Here is a 24,377-nt window from a genome sequence, read left to right as displayed (position 1 = left end):
GAAGGCCTAGCGGGAATAAAAGCAGGAACTTGCTTATGCTCCTGCACCAACTACCTTCAATACCTGTAAAATATGATTCTAAATAAATTTCTGAGTTACAGAACCCACAACAGAGAAAAACAAATCTCCCACTGAAGGCAGCCTGGCAGGCTGACAGGAAGGGTCTATCACACAGGGCTGGGAGCCAAGGGCACTCCTGTGTGAGCCGAGGAGACCCAGACCAGGGGTGTTCCCAAACAGCGGCCCAGACCAGCCAGAGCAGATTTCAGGAGAGTGAACCAACAGCAGCTGTGACAGGTTCCAGACTTTTCAACCCATAAATGCCAAAGAGAAAGTAAAAGGTCAGTAGGGAACTCTGTTGGAACTGGGTGACAGAAGAGTGCGGTCTGGCCCCTGTACCAGGGTAGAGAGGTGGAGGCTCCATGGCTACAGCTGCTGCTATGTGGCTGCCTCCTGAACTCCTGACCTGCAGATCATAGGGGGACCAAGCAACTATTCAGAGGATAATCACTCTTGCTTTGACCTGGTTGGATCTGGGTTGCAGTGTTGGGTGGTGGTCCTGGGGTGAGGAACGCCAATGTCCAGAGCTTGTGGTGGCTGTAGAGAGGGTACCTTCCTCATAGCTCTGACATTTGTGAAAACCCCAGCAATTTGGGTTAAAGCTCTCTCTCCACTCTGGAAGCAGAGTTCTACTGTGACAAAGAGCTCAAAAGTCAAGTGACTGGCTGGCAAGATGAGCAAGCAGAAGAAGCACAATCAGACCATAGAATCCTTTTTGGGGGACAAAAAGGAACAAAGCATGGAACCAGAAGAAGACAAGAAAGTCAAAACTCCTACATCAAAAGCTTCCAAGAAAAATATGAACTAATTACAGGCCATAGAGGAGCTCAAGAAGGATTCTAAAAATCAAGTAAGTGAAGTGGAGGAAAAATTGGTAAGAAAAATGAGAATGATGCAAGAAAATTATGAAAAGCAAGTCAACAGCCTGCTAAAGTAGACCCCCAAAAAAATACTGAAGAAAATAAAACCTTTAAAAACAGACTAACTCAAATGGCAAAAGAGGCCCAAAGAGCCAATGAGGAGAAGAATGCCTTAAAAACCAGAAGTGCCCAGATGGAAAAGGAATTTCAAAAACTCACTGAAGAGAATAATAACTCCTTTAAAATTAGACTGGAGCAAATGGAAGCTAATGACTCTAAGAAATCAAGATACTCTAAAACAGATACAAACAAATGAAAAAATAGAAGGCAACGTGAAATATCTCACTGGAAAAACCACTGACCTGGAAAACAGATCCAGGATAGATAATTTAAATGTATTGGACTACCTGAAAGCCATGATCAAAAAAAGAACCCAGAAATCACCCTTCAAGAAATTCTAAAGGAAAACTGTCCTGATATTCTAGAATCAGAGGGCAAAACAGAAACTGAAAGAATTCACCAATCCCCTCTTGAAAAAGATCCCAAAAAGAAAATTTCTAGGAATATCATAGCCAAATTCCTGAGTTCCCAGGTCAAGGAGAAAATATTACAAGCTGTCAGGAAGAAAAAATTTGAGTATTGTGGAAACACAATCAGGATAACACAAGATCTAGCAGCTTCTACATTAAGGGATCAAAGGACTTGGAATATGATAATCCAGAGGTCAAAGGAGCTAGGATTAAAACCAAGAATCACCTACCCAGCAAAACTGAGTATAATGCTTCGGGGGAAAATATGGTCATTCAATGAAATAGAGGACTTTCAAGTATTCTTGATGAAAAACAAGAGCTGAACAGAAAATTTGACTTTCAAATACAAGAAGCAAGAGAAGCATGAGAAGGTAAAAAGGAAAAAAGAAATCATAAGGAACTTACTAAAGTTGAACTACTTACATTACTACGTTGAAAAACAATAATTGTAACTTATGAGACTTTTCTCAGTATGAGGATAGTTGAAGGGAATATGTGTGTATGAGTGTATATATATATATGGATACATATATATGTATGTATGTATAGGAGGGTGTATGTGTGTATAAATACACGTGTGTGTACATGTATACATAGACAGAGGGCACAGGATCAGTTGAATAGTAAGGGATGCTATCTAAAAAATAAAATCAAGAGGTGAAAGAGGAATATAATGGGAGAAGAAAAAAGGGAGAGATAGAATAGGGTAAATTTTCTCTCATAAAAGAGGCAAGAGAAAACTGTTACAATGTAGGGAAGAGCAGGAAGGTAAAAGGGCATTGGGTCAACCTTACTCTCATTGAATTTGGCTTAAAGAGGGAATAACATACATACTCAATTGGGTATCTTACCCTACAGGAAAGCAGGGGGAGAAGAGGATAAGACGGGGGATGATAGAAGGGAGGGCAGATTGGGGGAGAAGGTAGTTAGAAGCAACAGGGTCAAAGAAGAAAATAGAGTAAGTGGGAGGCAGGATAGGATGGAGGGAAATATAGTTGGTGTTTCACAACATAACTATTATGGAAACATTTTGCATAACTATACATGTACAACCTATATTGAATTGCTTGTCTTCCCAGTGGGGGTGGGTGAGGAGGGAAGAAGGGAAAGAATCTGGAAATCAAAGTTTAAAAAAAAAATGTTTAAAAAATTGGTTTTATATGGAACTGGGAAATAAGATATACAGGCACTGGGGTATAGAAATCCATCTTGCCCTACTAGAAAGTTGGGGAGTAAAGGGGGAGGATATAAGAGAGAGCAGATTGGGGGAAGGGGTATTCAGTATGCTTACTATCTTGGGGTGGGGGGTAGGGGAAAGAGGGGGAGAAAATTTGTAACTCAAAATTTTGTGGAAATGAATGTTGAAAACTAAAAATAAATAAATATTTTTTTTAAAAAGGCCTAGGGACAGAACCTCCCTCCATCAATTCAGATCACAACAAACACCCTAAGAACTTAACAGTCTGTGAGAGTTTCTGTGGCAGAAACAAAGATCACCTTGAATCCAACATGGTGATAAGCACTCCTGAACTTAGCCAAGCTGGACCTTAGATTGACAAGCCAGTCTGTCACTGGGTATAATTCCAAAGCCTTTATAGCTTGGAAGGGCCTGTTAGACTATTGTGCTCCATTGTGAGGTATAAGAGAATTTTAGTGAAGACAGAAACACACAATTCCTAACAGTGAAGATTTACCTTATCACAAGTCTTTTATAACACACTGATGTTAGAAGGATAGCACTATCATATCACAAAGGATCTGTGATTTCATCAATGTGGACATTCCCTCCAAGAAATAATAAGGATCACAAAATCCATCTGAATCTACTCATCCTGTGTGACTCTTGTCCATGTCCATAAGTTTATCACAGGAAATCCACAAATGCTGAGATCTTCCCAGAGTTCTGACATAGTGGGGATAGTGGAGTACAGGAGACTGTTCATTAATTGTTCCTTGCTTTTGCTAAGTGATCAGCTCATTTTTTTCCAGTTGCATTTTTCTCTGATGACATCACACAACTTTTCACACATAATTCCTAATTGGTAATAAATTTTGTCCTACACTACCATGAGCCTCTCTACTGACCTTGGGGATGATCCTCAATTTCAAATCCTGAAAAGCAGAAGCATACCATGAATCTCAGTCATATTACCAAGTGAATACTGGTAAAGGCTTCATTTTTGCAGGAACAAAATCAACACAACTAGGATAATGGAAATGGTTGACTAGGATAGGGAGAGGATATATTTTGCCTTAAATATCTGTTATGCTGAAGACATATAAAAATTAACATATTAGATAATACAAAATGCCATTTCTCAATAAAGAAATAATTGAAGGATATGAACAGTTCTCAAAAGAATTGCAAACTATTAAAGACTTACAAAATGGGGAAAATAGTTCTACTAGTAAAAAAAATGCAAAAACAACTAAGGTTTCATTTCACTTCCAACAATCTGGTAAAGATGAAGTCAACACTGGAGGGGCTATGGAAACACAGGCACACACTAATATACTACTGTCAGAGCAATAAATTGGTCTAACCATTGTAGCAGCAACCACACTGGCATACCCACGATGGCTGCTGGCACAGGTTCTTAGATCTGCTTTAGTACAAAAGATAGCTGCTCAAGAGGTAAACAATCTTTTTAAATTACATTCATTAGTTCAGGGGAAAAATCAGCACCCTGAACTTCAGAGAAAATTCAAACAAAGAAAATAGAGAAAATACAAGCAGAGGAATAAAGACCAGCAGACAGGGCTTCTGTTTGAAAAATTAGCACAGATCAAGCGACAGATCCAACTGTTTGACCAAGGCAATACATACATAGCTACCAGAGAGAGAAGCACCAACATCTGGCTTTTTCAAAGGAAAGGGGGAGTGTTCCTTAATGGCTACCCAGAGTCTCATCTGGTCAAATTACAAGAACATTCTTCCAATGAGTAAGACCCAAAGCAAAATGCTAACCTCAAGAGTATATATACCCTTTTTGGAGCCAGAGGACATCACAGCCCTCTGTGACTCACTACCTAATTAGAAATTAACAAATGGTATAAAAGCCTTCCTACAAGCATGCCTCCCCTAAGCAAGCTTCCCTTAATGGTTTCAATATGATGCCTATTAATGAGCAGGGAAGATCTTATATGCCATTAACATTAAACCATTTTGGAATGTAATTTGAAATTACGTTTTTAAAAAGTGACTAAAATGTCAATCTCAGGTATTTAACCCAAGGAAGTCAATGACTAAAAATAGATGTCCCATATTTCCAAAATATTTATAGCAGCACTTTTTGTAGGAGGGAGAAAAAAAAACTGGAAACAAAGTAGATGCCCACTGATTTAGGAATGGCTATCCATATCATGGAATGGAATAAAATACTACCATACTAAAGAAAACAATTTCTATAAAGATATGAAGAGGCATGTGGAAGCACATGAATGGATGCAAAGTGAAGCAAAAATGAGTCATTCAAGCACTTATAAAGAAAATGTACAGAAAAGAAAGAAGTTAAAAAGAAAACAAATTGGACAGTTTTAAAATTTACACAGTAAATTTACTAGATATGCTTTTTAAAAAGCAAGCTATATGTAATATATTCCTGGATTCACATTAAACCATTTCTTCTGTTCTTCTGTAAATTTAGAAATGCCACTTTTTTTTCCCTTTTGGTGCTTAAGTGCTGAACAAAAAAAATTTTTTTAAAGGAAAGCAGAACCAGCACAATATATATAATGATTATAACAACATAAATGGAAATAACAAAATCAAAACTGAATGCTGAGAAATTATGATGACAAAGTTCAGTTCCAAAGAGCTTTAAGAAAGTACAACCCTGCTGCTTCTTTGAAAAGGTGAAGGATTATGAATGTTAAATACTGGATATAATATTGAATATAATGTTTGCTTATTTTTGCAGAACTCTTTCTTTCTTTTATTATATTATAAGGGATAGCTCTCTGAGATTATTAAGAAGAAAGGATACAGGGCGGCCAGTGCTGAGAAACCTGGAGATCGAATCCCGGGCTCAGACACTCAGCACCCACCCAGAAACACCTGGTCGTGTAACCTTGAGCAAGTTACTTAACCCCAATTGCTTAGGGGCGGCCAGGTGGCTCAGCGAGTAAGAGTACTGGCTCTAGTGTCGGGATGAACTGGATCAAATCCGGGCTCAGATACTCAGCACCACACCCAGAAATAACTGGCCGTGTAACCTTGAGCAAGTTACTTAACTCCGAATGCTTTAGGAAAAAAAAAAAAAAGGATACACCAGAAAATAAAATGGTATTTTTTAAAAAAAGATGGGCATTTGTTTCAGAAAGAAGCTCAAGATCACTAAAAACACTGAGCAATTTCTCAAAGGCAATCCAACCCATTATTCTCCCATTCAATTCTAGACCTAATGTCACTGGCTATTTGAAATGTCTATCCTAGATAAATGTACTGATGGAAAAGTTCTATAAATTGTCCACCTAATTACATATTACAGTCTAAACAAAAAGGCAATCTCCAACCATTTTTTTCCTCTGTGGATATTTAGACCAAATTCTTTTGAGTGACTATGAAAACTGCAATGTACAAGTGCTGATGCAAACAGCACAACGTCATCCTTAAACAGGAGAAAATGGAACATCTCACCAAGCTATAAGGAACTATCTTCAACTTGGGCTCTGCATAGAATATTCTCCAAAATATTAAGAAATACCTTTGATGAGCACATGTCCCTTAGAAGCACTCAGGTAGTACAATGTTGGACTTGGAGTTAGGAACACAAATTCAAATTCAACCGCAGATACTTACCTACTTTGTGACCCTGGGCAAATCACTTAACCTGTCTCAGTTCCCTCATCTAAAAAATTGGGGAAAATAGTAGTACTTACATCACAGGGCTGTTGTGAGAATCAAATGAAATAACGTGCAAAGCAAGCAATATTAAAGTATAATTATGATTATTAGAACATTCTTAATAATACCATGGGGTTAAACAGTTATGTTATGTAACATCTTTCAAGCTATCCTTAAATGATATATATGGGAGACACTTTGTTGGAAGAGAACCTTTAAGGCAACAACAATTATTTGTTCTACTGAATCAACTCTTTTTTTATCATCAATAAGCCATATGTATGTGGGTGTCTAGTATTCTCTAAACTCTTCAATGAACTGTTATTGTAAGGATTTAGTCTACTGTGAAATATCACTTGAAAAACCTTGCCTGTCCCTTTCCAATGCCCTAATCAGGGAAGCCTAAATATATGTTGTCATCAGTCTCATAAAATTTTTATGTAGATGATAAAGGGAAGAGGGAGGGAACAAGCATTTCTGTGTGTCAGGCACTGTGCTAAGCTCTTTACAAATGTTATCTCATTTGATCCTCACAAAAACCCTGTGAGGTAGGTGCTATTACAATCCTTATTTTTACAGTTGAGAAAACTGAGCCAAGCGGAGGTTAAATGGATTGCCCAGGTTCATACTGTTAGTAAGTGTCCTTTGATACCGAATCTGAACTTATGTGTGCCTTACTTCAGAAGACATATGAATCAGCAGTTGGTGATACTATCTACTATCATTTTTTTTTGGTGGCATAAGGTTCGAAAATTTTTCCTCACCTCTGGCATTCTCCCCTCTTTCATGTGCATCGAGATGCTCCCTCAGTGACCTCAAAACAACACAGAATGAACCTATGTTGCCTAGAGTCATTTTTTCCATCTTTTGTTTTCTTCAGTGTCATTTCCAATTCCTCAGGCAGCAGACAGACTGGGATAACTGTGCAGTGTTGGGTATCTCACCAAAATTTCTTTAAACTTATTTTTCCTTTTACTAAGTCTTACTATTTTACAAGATGATATTGCTCATAATTTTTCCACCTCATTTCTCTATAAAATTTTACCAACAGGTTTATATTCTCAACTAATGTTACTCTTGAAACTGATGTTGTCAAATCGGTCTGTTTGGCAAATCCAAGTGTTTGTTGACTGAAATAATATCTCATTGGCCTCCTTTATGTGGAAACTGATCTGTTTAAAATGTATGAAATTGTTATAATTGATGACGATAACCTTTCCTTTGGTCATTTCTCATTTTAAAGTGTCAATATACTTAAAAAGATTGTTATAATTGCTTTTAATAAACATCATTTTCTCTTAATTCTAATTTTATGTTAATTTTGTCCTCTGTTATAACAAGTTGATGGTATAACTAACCACAGAAAGCTGATTCAGGAATAATTCCCACAACTGTAATAAGGTGTTTCCTGTCTGTAAAAATCTAATCAATTTTCAATCTTTGTGGAACAATTTAGTCCTGCTTTGGTAAATAACTTCTGATTCTTTTCTCAAAGAAAGTATCATAAGTCAATGTTTCTTTTTAGTCTATTGCTACATTCAATTTCTTACTCATAACCATATTTTCCAACATTTTTTCACCATCTTCCTAACGCCCATCTTTGCACTGAAGACACCAAATATCAAAATATACACTAATTTTTCATTAAATTCCTCATAGAATTTCTTTATTTCCTCATTCTTGGAAAACTGATGTTGATATATAAGCTGCAATTATTTTAAGAGTGGTCTTTTTGAAAATGATATCATGAGCACTATAAATAAATCAATACAAAGACTCTCAGTGAATTAAAAGCTAGAAAGGAGTTTCAAAATCCTTTTAAACATTAATTGATCAAAAAAAGTTCAAAAGGGAACCCATTTTTGTTACTACTTTTTAAATATAATATATAATTTAAAACCATATAACAAGTTCACAGGTCATCTTTTTTTAATGAATTTCAAAATCAAACACATTTTCAATATATAAAGAACAAAAAAAGAGAACTGTTTACATGAACTTGTGCCTCCCCCATTCTGTACTTGTTAAAGTAATTTTTTTTGTACTCAAAGAACAAAATGTAAGATGTATGGTTATTCTGAAAGATGGGGATTGGAAGGGTATGTTGTTATACACTATAAGCTCAATATGAGTTAGTTTGATGCCCATAAAGCTAATGCATTCTTGAGATGCACTAAGAGGGGTTGTTTCCAGGAATAGGGAGGTAATAGTCCCCAAATTATGCCTTCATTGGGGTGGCTAGGTGGTGTAGTGAATAGAGCACCAGCCCTGAAGTCAGGAGGACCTGGGTTCAGATCCGGCCTCAGACACTTAACACAAAAAAATAGCTGTGTGACCTTGGGCAAGTCACTTAACCCCAACTGCCCTCCAAAAAGCAAAAAAAAAAAATTATGCCCTTATCACCCCTCCCAGAGGATTGTATTTCATTCTAGAAACTACAGTTCAATAACACTAATAAAATGGATTATACAGAGAAAAGATGAAGGGTCCAGACTAGAGTATATATCACATGAGAACTAACTGAAGAAACTGCATATCATATTGAGTCCACAAGAGAAGGCTCAAGAGAGACATGATAGCTGGCTTCAAGTACTTCAAAGATTGTCACGTGAAGAGGGATAAGAATTGCTGTGTTATATCTGTAAGCCAAAAACAATGGGTGGAAACGGTAAAAAGAAATATTAAGGGTTTGATGTCAGGAAAAAGTTTTTAACAATGAGACCTGTCCAAAAGGAGAATGGCTCCTGGAAAGCAGGTGGGCTCCTCCTCCTTGGAGTTATTCATTTATTTATTTAGCTTTTTGGAGGGCAACTGGGATTAAGTGACTTGCCCAAGGTCACACGGGCTAGTTTTTGTGTTAAGTGTCTGTGGCCACATTTGAACTCAGGTCTTCCTGACTCCTGGGCCAGTGCTCTATTCACTGCGCCATCTAGCCGCCTCCTTGGTATTCTTTAAATAGAGGCTAGATGACCTGTACGTTACAGTAGAGATTCCCTGAATATGTTGGTTGTACATGACAGCCACTGAGGCCCCACCAACTCTCAAATTCTGTGATCCCATGCAATTCAAAGATTCTTTGTAAAAAATTGAGTTTTACAATTACAGACACATTGTATCAGTGATGACTAACTCTGATAGACTGGACTCCTCTCAGCAATGCAGGGTTATAAAACAACTGCAAAAGACTCATGATGGAAAAGGATATCCATATCCAGAGAAAGAACTACAGAGTCTGAAGGCAGATTGAAGCAAACTACTTGCTCTCTCTCTTTTGTGTTTTGTTTTGTTCCTTCTTTCTCATTGTTCACTTCATTGGTTAGAACTCTTCTTTACAACTTGACTAATATTTAATGTCAAGGTATTTGTAGAACCTATATCGGATTACATGTCACCATGAGGGAGGGAGATGAGGGGAGAAATTCTGGAACTCAAGGGATTGTGGAACTGAATGTTGTAAATTAAAAGTAAATAATTTTTTTTAATTGAGTTTTCCTGATTTCAGAAAGTAAGAGAAGAATACTAAAAGCAGCAGTCTGGTTAACATGCAAACCAGAGAAACTAATCACAGAGATACCGTTCTACAAGTGGATGCCACACAGGATAAAGAGCACTGGACAGAGTAATAAGACTTACTGTGCCACCTGGGGTAGGTCACTTTGGATCTCAGTTTCCTTACTTGTAAAATGCAAAGAGGTTGACTTAAGTTGGTAAAAAGTCAAAAACATAAAAACCAAGTTTGGTGGGGTTGTGGAGAAATAAGCACATTAGTGTACTGCTAAATGAAATACTGATGTCTTTTTGGAAAACATTATATTTAAAGGTTCACACCCTTTAACTCAATGTTTGGTTCCACTACAAGGAGTGCATCCTAAGAATATTTTTGTACAAAAATAATAACTTTTACTCATATTAAAGCAAAATAGCTATAAAGCCTTTGTCTCCAAAGATCAAGAAATAAAACAATTATGGCATATGAATATTATTGTGCCCTAAGAAATGGGCATGAAAAATACAAAGGGGACAGAGCCAAGAAGGTAAAGTAAAAGTAGGGACTTGAGGACTCCACCAAACACCTGTAAAAAACGACTCTAACAAACTAGAGCAGCAGAACCTACAAAATGACAGTGAAACAAATCTCCAGCCCAAGACAACCTGAAAGATTGACAAAAAAGGTCTGCTGCACCAGTTTGAGAAAAGATCACAGTCCAGCATGGGACATGTCGGCACAGAAGAGGCCAGACTCAATGACAGCTGTGGTGATTTCCAGACTTCTCAACCCACAAATGCCAAAGACAACTTTGGTAAGAGAGGAGCAAGGTCCAGTCCCGGGTCCAGCCCCAGGGCAGTGGCAACAGTGGTAGTGGCCTCTTCCTGAGCTCTCGGCCCACAGATGGTAGGGGGATCCAGTGCCACTGAGGCAGGATTCTCTTGCTTTACCTATGCTTGGATATGGGTTGTGGCCCTGTGTGGTAGTCTTGGGTTGAGTAAGAGCACTGGCGTGGTGGAGCTTGTGGCTGTGGTGGACAGGGAGTCCTCCTCACAGTTCCAAGGCAGAACAGAATGTTTGTGGTCACTTACGGACCAGAGCACAGACCAGAAAAGGAGTAGACACCTATCCTTTCATCTTACAACCTTGGAAGAACTGAAAATTTACAGGTCCCTAAGAAATCTGAAAACAGCTACACAAAACCCCTTAAGCTTGGGACAGTATACTCTCCATACTGGAAGCAGAGACCTATCTTAAGAAAGAGCTAAAAAGTCAAGTAATTGGCTGGGAAAATGAGCAAACAGTGAGGGAAAAAAAAAATCAGACTACAGAATCTGACTTTGATGACAAGGAAGAGTAAAACATACAACCAGAAGAAGACAACAAATTCAAAGTTCCTACATGCAAAGCCTCCAAGAAAAATATGAATTTGGTTTCAGGTCATGGAAGAATTCAAAAAATTCAGAAGAATTCAAAAAAGATTTTGAAAATCAAGTAAGAGGAAAAATTGGGAAGAGAAATGAGAGTGGTGCAAGAAAATCATGAAAAACAAGTCAACAGCTTGCTAAAGGAGACACAAGAAAATGCTGAAGAAAATAACACCTTAAAAAATAGACTAACCCAAATGGTAAAAGAGGTCCAAAAAGTCAATGAGGAGAATGCCTTAAAAAGCAGAACTGATGAACTGGCCAAATGGAAAAGGAGATCTAAAAGCTCACTGAAGAAAGTAATTCCTTAAAAATTATAATGGAGCAAATGGAAGCTAATGACTTCATGAGAAATCAAGAAATTATAAAATAAAACCAAAAGAATGAAAAAAATAGAAGACAACATGAAATATCTCATTGGAAAAAACAACTAACCTGGGAAAATATACAGGAGAGACAATTTTAAAATTACTGGATTACCTGAAGTCAGGATAAAAAATAAAATAAAAGCCTAGGCATCATCTTTCAAGAAATTATCCAGGAAAATTGCCCTGATATTCCAGAATCAGAAGAGAAAATGGATATTGAAAGAATCTACTGATTACCTTCTGAAAGAGATCCCAAAAGGAAAACTATTAGGAATATTATAGCCAAATAACAGATTTCCCAGGTCAAGGAGAAAATATTGCAAGCAGTCAGGAAGAAGCAATTCAAGTACTATGGAAACACAAAATAACACAAGATTTAACAGCTTCTACATTAAAGGACTGGAGGGCTTAGAATATAATATTCCAGAGGTCAAAGGAGCTAGGATTAAAACCAAGAATCACTTACCTGGTAAAACTGAGTATGATACTTCAGAGGAAAAAAATGGACATTCAACAAAAGAGGATTTTCAAGCATTCTTGATGAAATGACTAGAGCTGACTAGAAAATGCCTTTCAAAAACAAAAATCAAAAGAAGCATGAAAAGGTAAACAGGAAAGAGTAATCATAAGGGACTTATTAAGGTTGAACCATTCTTACATGGAAAGATATTTGTAACTCATGAGATCTTTTTCAGTGTTAGGGTAGTTGGAGGGAATACATACACACACACACAGCACAGGGTGGTCTGAATATGAAGGGATAATATCTGAAAAATAAAATTAAGGAGTTAAAGAGGAATGTACTGGGAGAAGAAAGCGAGAGATAGAATGAGGTAAATTATCTCACATAAAAGAGGCAAAAAAAAGCTTTTACATTGAAGGGGAAGAGGAGGGAGGTGAGAGGGAATGAATGAACCTTACTCTCATGGGATTTGGCTTAAGGAGGGAATAACATACATACTCAATTGGGTATGGAAATCTATTTTACCCTACAGGAAAGCAGGGAGGAAAGGGGATGGGGGGGAGGGGTATGGATAATAAAAGGGAGGGCAAATGGGAGGAGGGGGTAATCAGAAGCAAACACTTATGAGGAGGAGAGAAGGAGAGAAGAGAATAAATGGGGGATGGGACAGGATAGAGGGACATATAGTTAGCCTTTCACAACAGGACTGTTAAGAGGAAGTATTTTGCATGACTACACATATATAAACCTATATCAAATTGCTTGCCTTCTCAATAAGAGTAGGGGGGGAGGAAACGGGAGTGAATGTGGAACTCAAAGTTTTAAAAACGACTGCTAAAAATTGTTTTTACATGTAACTGGGAAATAAGATATACAAGCAATGGAGTATAGAAATCTATCTTGCCCTACAGGAAATTAGAAAGGAGGATAAGGGAAGGGGGTGTGGGGTGGTGAGAGATGGAGAAAAAATTGGGAACACAAAATCTTGTAGAAATGAATGCTGAAAACTAAAAATAAATAAAATTTAAAAAAATTTTTAAATACAAAGAAATATGGTAAGATAATTGAATTGATGAGGAGTGAAGATAGGAAAATCACAATAGATACACTGCCCAATATACTTCAAAAACCACCTGTCATTTCATGAATGTTGGGAGACTCTCCACAAACACAGGTGGATCAATTTAATAGTTTTCAAGTCACTGTGGGTCAAAAAGTCATCATATTCTGTAGCCAACCTGGTGATAGGCCTATCCAACCTGATTAAGCTGGTCCTCATATAATATACCAGGCTCATACATGAAATCTTTCAAACCTAATAGACTTTGTGGAAGCTTATGCTCTACTGGCACAGCCTTCATCTCCATGCCATAAATAGGTAGAATATGACACTAGTAGAGAACCCTGACTACAAAGAGATACAGATATGGGAAAAGATAAAGCTATAACCATGAAATCCAAAAGAACATGGAAGAGTTTAGAAGAGGGGAAAAAGCAAAGAGAATGGTGTTATTGTTTCATCACTAAATAATAATTTGACAATTGCATGCATGATCATTCTTTTGTCTGAATTTGTTTTTGCTAACGCTGATGTTTTTGCTGACGGCTAGTAAATTTGGAATAAAATTTTAAAATAATAAAATGAAGATTCAGACAATGAATTCTAAGGTTCTATCTATTTCTAAAATCCTATACATGAAAAAAGCCTTTATTAAGTGGCTACTATATGCCAAGTACTGCACTGGAGACAGTACCTGCTCTCAAGAAATTCACACTCTACTTGATAATCATCTAATTATTTTATTTGTAAAGTTTTTTAAATTTTAAACTTAAATACAAAATAAGAAAAGAAAAAAGCACTGCCATGTGCACAGGAGAACATAAGTGAGGATTCAAAATATACAGCAATAAATCATTTTAAGAAAGCTTATATAATAAATATTACACATTATATAGATATCCTATAATTTTCTCAAGACAAATCTGTATAACAAACCAGTGAGCAATACTGGCCTACATTTCAATTTCTAACCAAGTAGCTTTTTAAAATTTCCTTCCTGTTATCAATAGTAGGTTTCCCAAGACTATTCCCCCAAATGTTCTTCAATTACAGATTTAGGAGAGAATTTACGATATTTTTTGAGAACTTTGGTTCTAAAGTTTGAAAAATTAGTCTGGGAGAGGAATACCAATGGGAGGTAGGGAAGCGAGAATATCTGGTCCTTCCTGAACTTTTCTATTTCCTGCTTGCTTATGAATAGCAGGTTCCTAAGACTGTTATATTCCCCAAACTTTCTCCAGCTATTTCGGAGAGATTTTTAAATGTTTTTTTCTATAAAATTACATTCTGTATTAAGAAGCTCTTCCAATAAAATCTATAAAAGTTGTTCATCCTTTGTTTCAGAGAAACAATGACACCACAGGATCCTGATTAAGTGAGGCAGAGTGGCACAAAGTGGTCAACCTCACTCTCTCTTCCAAAGTCATCAAAGTCCAGTGGCAAGACAAAAGTCAGGATGACTCAAGATGCAGTGGATAACCTTGGCATCTTCGATGTCTGACCAATCTCTAAGCGCTCCATAGCGCCTGTTTCAGCCACCTTCATGACCATTAAAACCCATTCCGCCAGAGGGGAGTCTTCACATCCTTGAAGAAGACATCCCCGTGACTTACCAACAGGTTTGAGGCTTATTGGTTATCCTCACCCTGGTTTAGTCCACCTGCAGAGACAGTTTTACTGGACTGTAAAAGCAGGGAAACTACAGATTTTTGGAGCCAAAGATGAGAGAGCTGTGTGAAAGGTAGCCACCAACAATGGATGAGGAGCCCTGAAAATGGCTCCACAAGCTCTCACACCAGAGGTGCTAGTCTTCTTTGACCCATAAACCCCTCTCAAACAACATAATTTGATATCCATATATAAAAGGAAGTCAAAATGAGTGGAAGTGGGAAAAATGATGTATTAGAAGAGCCTAAGCACTGACATCAGAATCTGTCCACAAGGTAGTTTTAAAAGTAGATTGTATGCATTTAGAATCAGTGATTTTCTAGGGCCCTAAGCAAAATTTTCTTTGATCCTTCTGTCTCCTACCTCCTGGACCTATATCCCCTACATACCATGCCTGTGTTCTCATGCTGTCATATGGTTATCCTAAGTGTTCCTCCTCTAAACATACAGGTTTATACTTTCCCAGATTCATGTGCTCCAAAATTACCTTTCCTCTAGTACCTAACTCCTGCTCACACAATGGTTTGGATCTTAGCTAGGTGTTAAATTATGAGAACATGGCATTATAGAAAGAATACTAGATTTAAAATCAAAAGTCCTAGGTCACATAGTCTCTCAGTTTTTTTATCTATATAATGAAGGGTCACAAAATCAGCTCTACATCCTATTTTGTGAATAAACTAGCTCACAACTAAAATATGGGCAACTGGAAAATCTAATACCCTCTCTCAGGACTATGTGCATTCTTAAAAGAACACAATCAAATAAATTTCTAATTGGGAGAATATGCAGGGAATCTTCTTGTGTTCCAACCTTATGTATTTCAGAATGCCCCTTCCCCACCCTCAATAAGAGGACACTGTTGCTACCTTGATTTATTACTCAGATTCACAGTACTTGTACATTACAGGTTACAAGGTACCATGCATACAACTCACAGCATTTCTAGGACTAGGTAATTTAGAAGTGCTATATAGTACCACCCACATTAAAGACTAAGGGATAGATCTCAAATATCAGCTGAGGGAAAAGCACTCTCTAAATTCCATCTAGCACACAGGTTTTACTTCGATTGAAAATGCTCTAAGTTTTCACATTTCTCATTTTCACTTAAAACTCAGAAACCTGACAAGGGCAAAATAACTTTGTTCTCACTGGTTTTTCATAGAGAGGGTTTTGCTTTTCACAATGGGAAAACACAGCCTTTCTAGCTGACAACTATAGTAGCAGAACTGGTATTACTTTCAAGTCCCCTTGGAAATAAGTGAATGAATGAAAAATATTAAGCACTTACTATGTGTTATAAGTGCTAAAGACACAGACACAAAATTGAGAACCCCAGGATGGGAGTTCAAGAACTAAGTCCTTCAGGGCTTGGTCTCTGTAGGTCTTGGGCTAGTTATATTAAGCCATATGAGTTTAAACCCACTGGGTTCACCAATCAGGACAGAAAGGACCCAGAAGTTTGTCTAAGAACAGACACTGACCTTGCATTCTGGCCCTTACACTAATATTCACTCTCATTAGTTCCATTTAATTACTTTTTTTCCAAAATAACTTGGGTCATTTATAACAGACTTCAGAAGCTGTTTCAACAACATACTATTGCTCAATTAAGAATGAATTCTCTGGAAACTGTAATCTTCTGTCACTGGATTTTTTTTTTTTTTGCTTTTTAGAGGGCAATTGGTTTTAAGTAACTTGCCCAAAGTCACACGGCTAGGTTTTTTGCTTGTGTGTGTTAAGTGTCTGAGGCTGGATCCGAACTCAGGTCCTTCTGACTCCAGGGCCAGCACTCTACTCATTGTGCCACCTAACCACTCCCCCACCCCCTCCGGCACTGGATTTTTTAATTGGAAAGGTCCCTTATATCTATCTACTTCCTACTGAAAAAGAAAAATACACATTATGGAATCACACAATGTTAAAGCTAGAAGTAACCTTAGAAATTATCTAGTCCAAAACTCTCATTTTCAAAGATTAAAGTCTACAGGAGTTGAGAAATTTGCTGAAGATAGTTAGTAGCAAAACCTAAAACATATTCCTCCAGACAAAATTCTAGTCCAGTGTTCTTTCTAGTACACTATCATCTGATTCATTCTTCCAGATCTCACAGTCAACGGATGACAAAATATGATCCTCTGACTACTGGTAATCTGACGACTAATAATCATGAGGTATCTAGGTTGCTTCAGACCCATCACAGTAGGTTCTCCAATATTTGTCAGCTGGTCTCAGGTACACATCACACAATCTATGAAACCATTATAGGTATCATACTATCTCCATGTAGCTTACCAAGACTGTTTTATCTAAACAAAGGTTCCATAAGCCTGTTGTATTTTTCCAGTGGCAAGTAAAGCTAACATGAAAATTCTGAAAAACACTGCAAATAGCAGCGGGAGAAGTCCATTTATCCCATTCTATTTTCTTCTGCATGTATGACCTTAGACCTCAGTTTAAAAATCAATATTAAGAGTTGATCTTTCTTGAATTATCATAACTTTCTTCAGGGGGTTAAAATATAAACATTACCCATGCCTTATAAGAAATTACAGTGAGTATCCAGAATCATAGCATGACTGAAACAGCTAATATGGGGATGTTATGATAGTTTCACAATACTAGTGTCATGGGGGGTAATAAAAGGACTCATGAAGTGCTAGGAGATACTAATGGACATAAAGATTCTAATGAAAGAAAAAGATCACCTGTTTTCCTAAAGAATTGGAATATATCTTCCATCAAGTTGCTGGCTCAACTAACCAAACTTTAATTTGTCATGCTTAACTCCATGAGACATAAATAATGTTTTGTGGCTTTATCCATTCTTCCCAAACACACCATTACATCTGAGTTACAATACTGTAGAAAAAGAAGTCTTAGGGACTGGGTATGCTTATAAATGTTTAACACTCAGCTCTCCAAGGGAAAAGTTTAATCTGTATTATTAATATTCTCTCTATCATTTTCTTAAGTCTAACCCATCAACAAAATAAGTCAAGTCCTGGTTTGTAGCATTTACTGATATCCAAGGACTAAAATATAACAGTGGGCTCTAACACATATGAATTGGTTCCATCACACTCAAACTAATGTAGAATCACAGACTTTTAGAACTAGAAGGGCCATCTAGTGGAATCCCTTCATGTAGTTTCTACAGAGCAGTGCAAAATGGAATCTTGCCAACTTTTCAGTGCTTTAGACACTTAATAGTGACACTCTCCTCTGGAAGCTTGCTCTTTACTATGCTCCCTTTAAAGATTACCTAAAATCCTAACTCCTTCAGAGCTTGCTTTCAAAGTTCAATTTTGTTTCTTTGACCTCCTCAGGGTATGTGTCCAGTAGTAGGGTTGTTGCTTCAAAGGGCAAGAAGAGTTTAGTCACTTTTCTTGCACAATTCTAAATTGATATCCAAAATGGCCAGACTATTTCATAGTTCAACCAATAGTGAAGTATCTGTCCTTCTACAACTCCAATTTCCTTTTTTCCCCTATCTTAGCCAATTTGAAGAGGTTGGAATGAAATTTCAAAATTGTTTTAATTTACATGTCTTTTCTTAATTATCTGGAGTATGTTAATCATAAAACTGTTACTTTAAATTTTTTTAGAAAAATTTATCTCTTTTTAATCTTTGTAAAAAGAAATTATTTGCTGGGTAGGAGGAAGGGAGGGAAATATTCAGAAATGAAGGTAATCTTTAAAAAAAAACCTATGTCAACTTTAAGTTCATATCCTTTGACCATTTTATCTACTTGGGAATCGTTCTTCATCATATATTTGGATCAACTCTCTGTTTATCTTAAGTATCTGCTTTTTTTTTTCAATTCCACACTAATTTTGAAGGCATTAACTCCAATATTTAGGACAACAAAAAGGCCCTTAAGAGTTAGTGATATGTGGCCACAGATTTCATCTAGTCTACCCATATAACTTTACAATAAGCCAGGAGAAAAGAGTGACTTGTCCAAAGTCACACACATAATAAGAAACAAAGCTGGATTAGAACCCAGATCATCAGGCACCAAATTCAGCACTTTTTTCCACCACATCATACTGCCTTTGATTACCAAGACCTGTTAAGTTTGCAGTTTTCTTTTCTCATTTTATATCTATGTATACATACCTATTTGTATATATAATTTCATAAGATGGCTCTAATTTCTGTTCCCTCTACCCCAATGGGGCCAAAGATGTCAGTTAAAACCTTCCCTAATGCTCATTCTGTTTATAATTCTAAAACACTACCTCTTCTCAAGGGTACTAGTTGATCATGACATAATGTCTTATATATGTATCTCATGTAAAATTAATCACAGTGCCTTGTACCTAACAAGTACTTAACAGAAGCCTGTGAAATGGGGGGTAGGAGAAAAAAAAAAAGGGCGTTGGAATTTTCTTCAAAGCACTGTGACTCTGAGGAAGTTTTTTTTTTTAACCTTCTGATTTGCTGCAGTAAAAATAAGACAGGAATCACAAAGAAACTTAAGAACTTAGAATAATATGCTTTTATAGTATAAGGCAAGCTTTGAGTAGATATATTTCCTATGCCTAATATATATGGCAGAAAACTCAGCTGAATAAATTAAATGAAATGAATATAAGATGTTTTATATGTCACTGAGGGGGATACAAAAATGAATAAAATTTGTTTCCTACAAGGAGCTTATGATCTAATAGGAAGTTCACACATCCCTCTTCATTCCCCTCCCCCAAAATACAGAGAACTTAAGTGCATAAGGAACAAGACAAGGTATTATAAGGAAAGGTTTCCCAAAGGAGGGGTTGCTGTAAATAGATTGCAATTAGAAGGCTGGAAGAGAGAGAATGAGTGTAAAGGCAAGAGCACTGAATCTGGGGAAGTAAATCACCACTCTTACTTAAACTAAATGACTTTGGACAAGTCATTCAAACTCTTCAAGCCTCAAATTCCTCATCTACAATCAGCTAAAAAGTATTTATTAAACATCTGTGTGCCCAGCATGTACTAGATGGGGATACAAATACAAAAAAGAGTTCCTGACTTCAAGGAGCTTAAATTCTATCAGAAGAGACAGCGTATACACTTCAGCAAACACAAACTGTATGTACAGTTTACAACAGAACAGGGGCACTACCTGCCAGGGGTATCACAGAAGTTTCCATGTAGGAAATGACAATTAAGCTGAGCTCTGAAGGGAGATAAGGATTCTAAGAGGTGTAAAAGGAAGTATATTCCAAGCATGATGAATAGCCTAGGCAAAGACATGATGATAGGAGATGGAATGCTATGCATGAGGAGTATTAGCAAGCAGCTCTATTTGTAGGAGTAATGTGTTGTAAGACTGGAAAGGTAAGCTGAAGCCAGATTTTAAAGGACTTTAAAACACAAAGGAGAATTTGCATACGATCGATCCTAGAAGCAAGGGACCACTAAAGCTTTTTGTGAAAGGGAATGACAACTAGAGTTACACAGATTATCACTTTGGCAATTTTGTGGAAAACTGAAGAGGAGAGAGGCAGTGAGATCAATTAAGAGACTACTACAATAGACCAAGCAAGAGGCACCAAAGACCTGAAGGAGGGTAGAGATTGTATGATTAGAAAGAAGGGGATAGATATGAAATGTTGCAGAGGACGAATCACTAAAACTTGGGAATTAATTGAATTAGTATTTCTAAAATGACTCATAAAATAAGGGGATTGGATTAGATCAGCTCTAAGGTTCCTATCTGCTATAGATATTAAGATCTTAAACATAATTTGATTTCTAGAATACATTCAAATACTTAATGAATACCATCATATTAAATAAAAATTTATGTGATTAGTAACTTAATTTTCTTGTTTTACATATGTATATTTATACTTCAGAAAGTGTATACCTTAAGAACATACAAGTATGGGGCGGCTAGGTGGTGCAGTGAGTAAGAACCCAGCAAGGAGCCAGGTGCCTGGAGGACCTAGCAGAGCCTGGAGGACCTGGGATTGGTTCTGAGCTCCGATACTTAACACCCACACAAAATAACTAACCGGGTAACCTTGGGCAAGTTAACCCCAATTGCTTTAAAAAAAAAAAAAAGGGGGGGGGGGGGGGGGGGAGAGGCCAGGTGGCTCAGCGACTAAGAGCACCCGCTCCAGTGTCGGGATGACCTGGGGATCAAATCGGGGCTCCAATACTTAGCACCACACCCAGAAATAACTGGCCCCCGATTCTTAAAAAAAAAAAGAACATACAAGTATATCATTTACAATTAAATAACTGAATATAGTATTGGAAGCTATTTGTAGAAAAACTAGACAAAAAGCTATATGGTCAGGAAGCCAAACCTTAGATTGGAAATTTAATTTTATTCATAATACAGTTTCAAGGAACATAATTTTTCTTAAGTTTAATGCTTATATTAACTGTACTATTCAAAGAAATATAAATCATATATAACATTTTTACTCAAAAGAAACATGTAAGCATTCGTCAAATGAGAATTTGCTTGATACCCTAAGTTTTTTGGTAATATGATGGTAATACAATTGATTTAATTTTCATGAAATAGCAAACCATATGCTAAAATGGCACCTTAAATGGCACAAATCCAGCAATTAGGTGCTCAATAAATATATCTGACTTTGAAACCTACAAAGTTGATAATTGGCACAATTTAAATCCCAAATCACAGGCTTTTGTCAGGCTAGTCAGACCTCTAAGTATACAAACTATAATCTTTTTTTTAAAGAGCTTTTTCTCATGAATGTTTTGGAGTAGTCTAAAAAAAAGATAATGGTGCTAATATTCAGAATATCGATTTTTAAAATTATCATTTTTCCCTTCACGTGAAAAAGAGATCAAGGAAGATTTTTGCAATAAATTTCAAATATAATGCTATACACCAGACCTCAAAATTAGTTTCTTATGTCTACAGAAAAAGTATGAGAAAACAGCACTTGATGGAGACATTTTAAGATATCTTAAAGATAAAAAACTATGGTATATTTTAAGGAGGGAAGATTTTTGCTTTTTCAAAATATCAAAATTATACAAAACAGTAAAAACCAGAAGCTGATTTATATTATGTGACAAATGACACTGTTATATCCTAAACCTTGCTTTAGACTTCCAAGCACATACTAAATGCAGAAAAGAAAAAAATCAATGCTTAATAGTACAAAAGGGAAGTGGTGAATCTCATCATGACCAATATTTTGGTGCTTCCAACCAAGTTCATCCTACATTAAAGCTACTATCTAGCTTTACACCTACATACAGCTCTTTTACTGATCTAGACGCTCTTTGACAGCAGATGAAACTCCTGCAAACTGAAGAGGTTTATTATCTTCCTCATGCCAAAGTTTCCACAGTACCACATTAAGATTCACAAAAAAATAAGTATTTAAAATAACTTACAGCATCTTAAAGCACTTAGTACCCTTAGGTGTGTTACCTCTCTATAAGACTCTAAAAAGAGGTTAGATGGTTTACCAAAGTTAAGTAAAGCAAGAAATAGCACTCTGAAATTAGTGACTTCAGACCAGTCCAGAGCTGAGACCAGGTGACTACTGTTTGCTAATCTTTTTCTTCTGTTTGCTGTGTCATCAATTTTCCCTACTCAAGCTTATATACAATGATTACTAACTTTTAGGCAAATTATATTTAGATTTCTATGCTCATATTTCGGTTCAGGATAAATAATTTTTAATTTTACAACCAAAAACTATTTACCAAGTCTAAAAATACAGCTGAATTACATCAGGGGACTCCAAGTTATACAATTATTACCCAATAACACAATTAAAAAGATGACATTTTGAAAATTATGACATTTATTGAAGGAAAGCACTAAAAAGCATGACTTTGGACGATTAATGTTTAGGTAAATGTCACCCTGCTTCTATTCCTCTAACCTGGTACTAATCTATTCACTAAGATTTAGGAAGAAAATGTGTTATCAGCTTTAGAAAAGATTCTAAAATTAATGGCCACCATTCATTTCCCCCACCCTCCACTTCTCAAGATTTTCAGCTCTGAGTTAAATAGTCTCCTTACCACAAACCCCCATAGGAAACCATCCTGATCCTCCTGTGTTAATGATTCTAATGATGTCGAGGCACTGGAAATAAGTATGTCTATAGCCTCTACTAGCTTGATCAGTTTAAGAACAATTCTTCCCTAAACTACAGGCCCACGCAGGAGGTGTAACTAGCAGGTAGAGAGATGCAGGATGTAAACTAGAGTAGGTTCCAAGTTAGGGTCGATAACACTGGGTCAAATACTTGGTGGAGGAGAATGTTACTAAGTGTGTGGGATGAGGTGAAGGGGGAGGAGGACAGCGAAAATGGGGGAAGGGACAAGATGAGAAAAAGTGGGACAAGAAGGAGGGGAGGAGAAAAAAAAAGTCAAGGGGGGGTAGAGAGGGAGGGAAGGGGAAAGGGAGAGAAATGGGGGAAAGGAGACGAAGGGAAGGAGCACCAGGCTCTCGGGCCAAGGGATGGCACAAGACTAGGCTGGTGGCAAGCCAGGGGGCGCGGCGGGGTCTGTGGAAGGGGCCGGGAAACCCGAGGGCAGTTGGCTGCAGGGTAGGGGGAGTCCCCATGGGTCATGGCTAACAGGTGCTACCGTCTCCCCGTAAGAGGAGGGAGGACAACGGCGCTCGGCTCCGGACCCGCAGCAGCATTGGTGGCCTCGGGCCCTTAATACCTGGAACTGCAGCAGCTTTTCCGTCTGCTCCTGGGTTAAGTCCCGCTCCTCAGGCGCCGCCATTTTGCCGCCGCCTCTACGCCTCTGACCCGTCCGCACCGTCACCCGGAGGAAATGACCTCATCCGTACCCGCTTCCGGTCCGGACCGCCACCGAGGGCCGTCTGATCCCGGGCTCGGGATTCTGCGGCGGCGACCTAAAGCTGCTGGGGTGGCTCCAGAAGGCCACCTCTCGAAGGCACGCCCCTTACACGTCCGGAAAGTCCCGAAGGCCTTCGGGTAGCCCACGTGACTGCTTTACTAAAGCGAGGCTCTATGCGTAGCCCCAATCATTCGAATGGCTTACAGGTGATTCCGGAAGTTCCCGAGTCCTTCTGGGCTGATCCCGGATGCCGTCTAAGAACCGGAAGCGCACGAAAGTTGGAGGCGCCCTTTTTTTTGCTTCGAGGGCCATCTATCCCACGTGTGTGTACCCAGACCTCTGTGAAAGCAATGGGATGTTGCTCGCACAGCAGCCACGCCGTCTTATCTGACCTCCCCAGACCCTTCCTCCACTGCAGTGTCCCTTACCCTTATCCTGGATGTGAGAGTAAGAAGATGTACTTTAGAATTTCGGCCTCGACCCTTGAAAGTGTGACACATGCATCGCACTCTGGGTTGGGGGGGAAGTCCTACGCTGTCTTATGTGTAAAATAGGCATAATGACCCTTGCATTCCCCACATTTCTTATATGACTGTGAAGCAGGGACTATTTGTAAACTTTTAATTTCTATTAAAGTGGATGTACTTCCTGCCCCAAAGCAGCCCTCTCAACCTCCTCAGCCCCCTGGCTGGGTATTTGTGTCTCCTTCCCCAGTCTGGCGTTCTCTGGTTTAGCAACCTCCTGGTCCAACCTATGTTATTCCTTCCTGCTTCTGTCCTACCCCCACCTCTGGCCT

General features: G+C 37.8%; 1 protein-coding gene across 3 annotated transcripts in view; it reads right to left on the bottom strand.

Moving 5' to 3' along the window:
- FAF2 (Fas associated factor family member 2) overlaps window positions 1–23,831 on the bottom strand; it is a 93,426-nt gene extending 69,595 nt beyond the window's left edge. The window contains exon 1 of one of the 3 annotated variants that reach the window (XM_069077529.1): window positions 23,441–23,831. In XM_069077529.1, the coding sequence (XP_068933630.1) occupies window positions 23,441–23,503 (63 nt within the window). In that variant the 5' untranslated portion in view covers window positions 23,504–23,831. The remainder of the gene's footprint in view (window positions 1–23,440) is intronic. The other 2 variants (XM_069077531.1, XM_069077530.1) reach the window with 2 other exon arrangements.
- Between the last annotated feature and the right edge of the window lie 546 nt (window positions 23,832–24,377).

This window comes from Petaurus breviceps, unplaced genomic scaffold (genome assembly GCF_028583685.1).
Source record: "Petaurus breviceps papuanus isolate PSGF00001 unplaced genomic scaffold, PetGlider_PUasm1.0 90994, whole genome shotgun sequence".
Classification (NCBI taxonomy): domain Eukaryota; kingdom Metazoa; phylum Chordata; class Mammalia; order Diprotodontia; family Petauridae; genus Petaurus; species Petaurus breviceps.
This window is presented reverse-complemented; position numbering and strand designations above follow the sequence as displayed.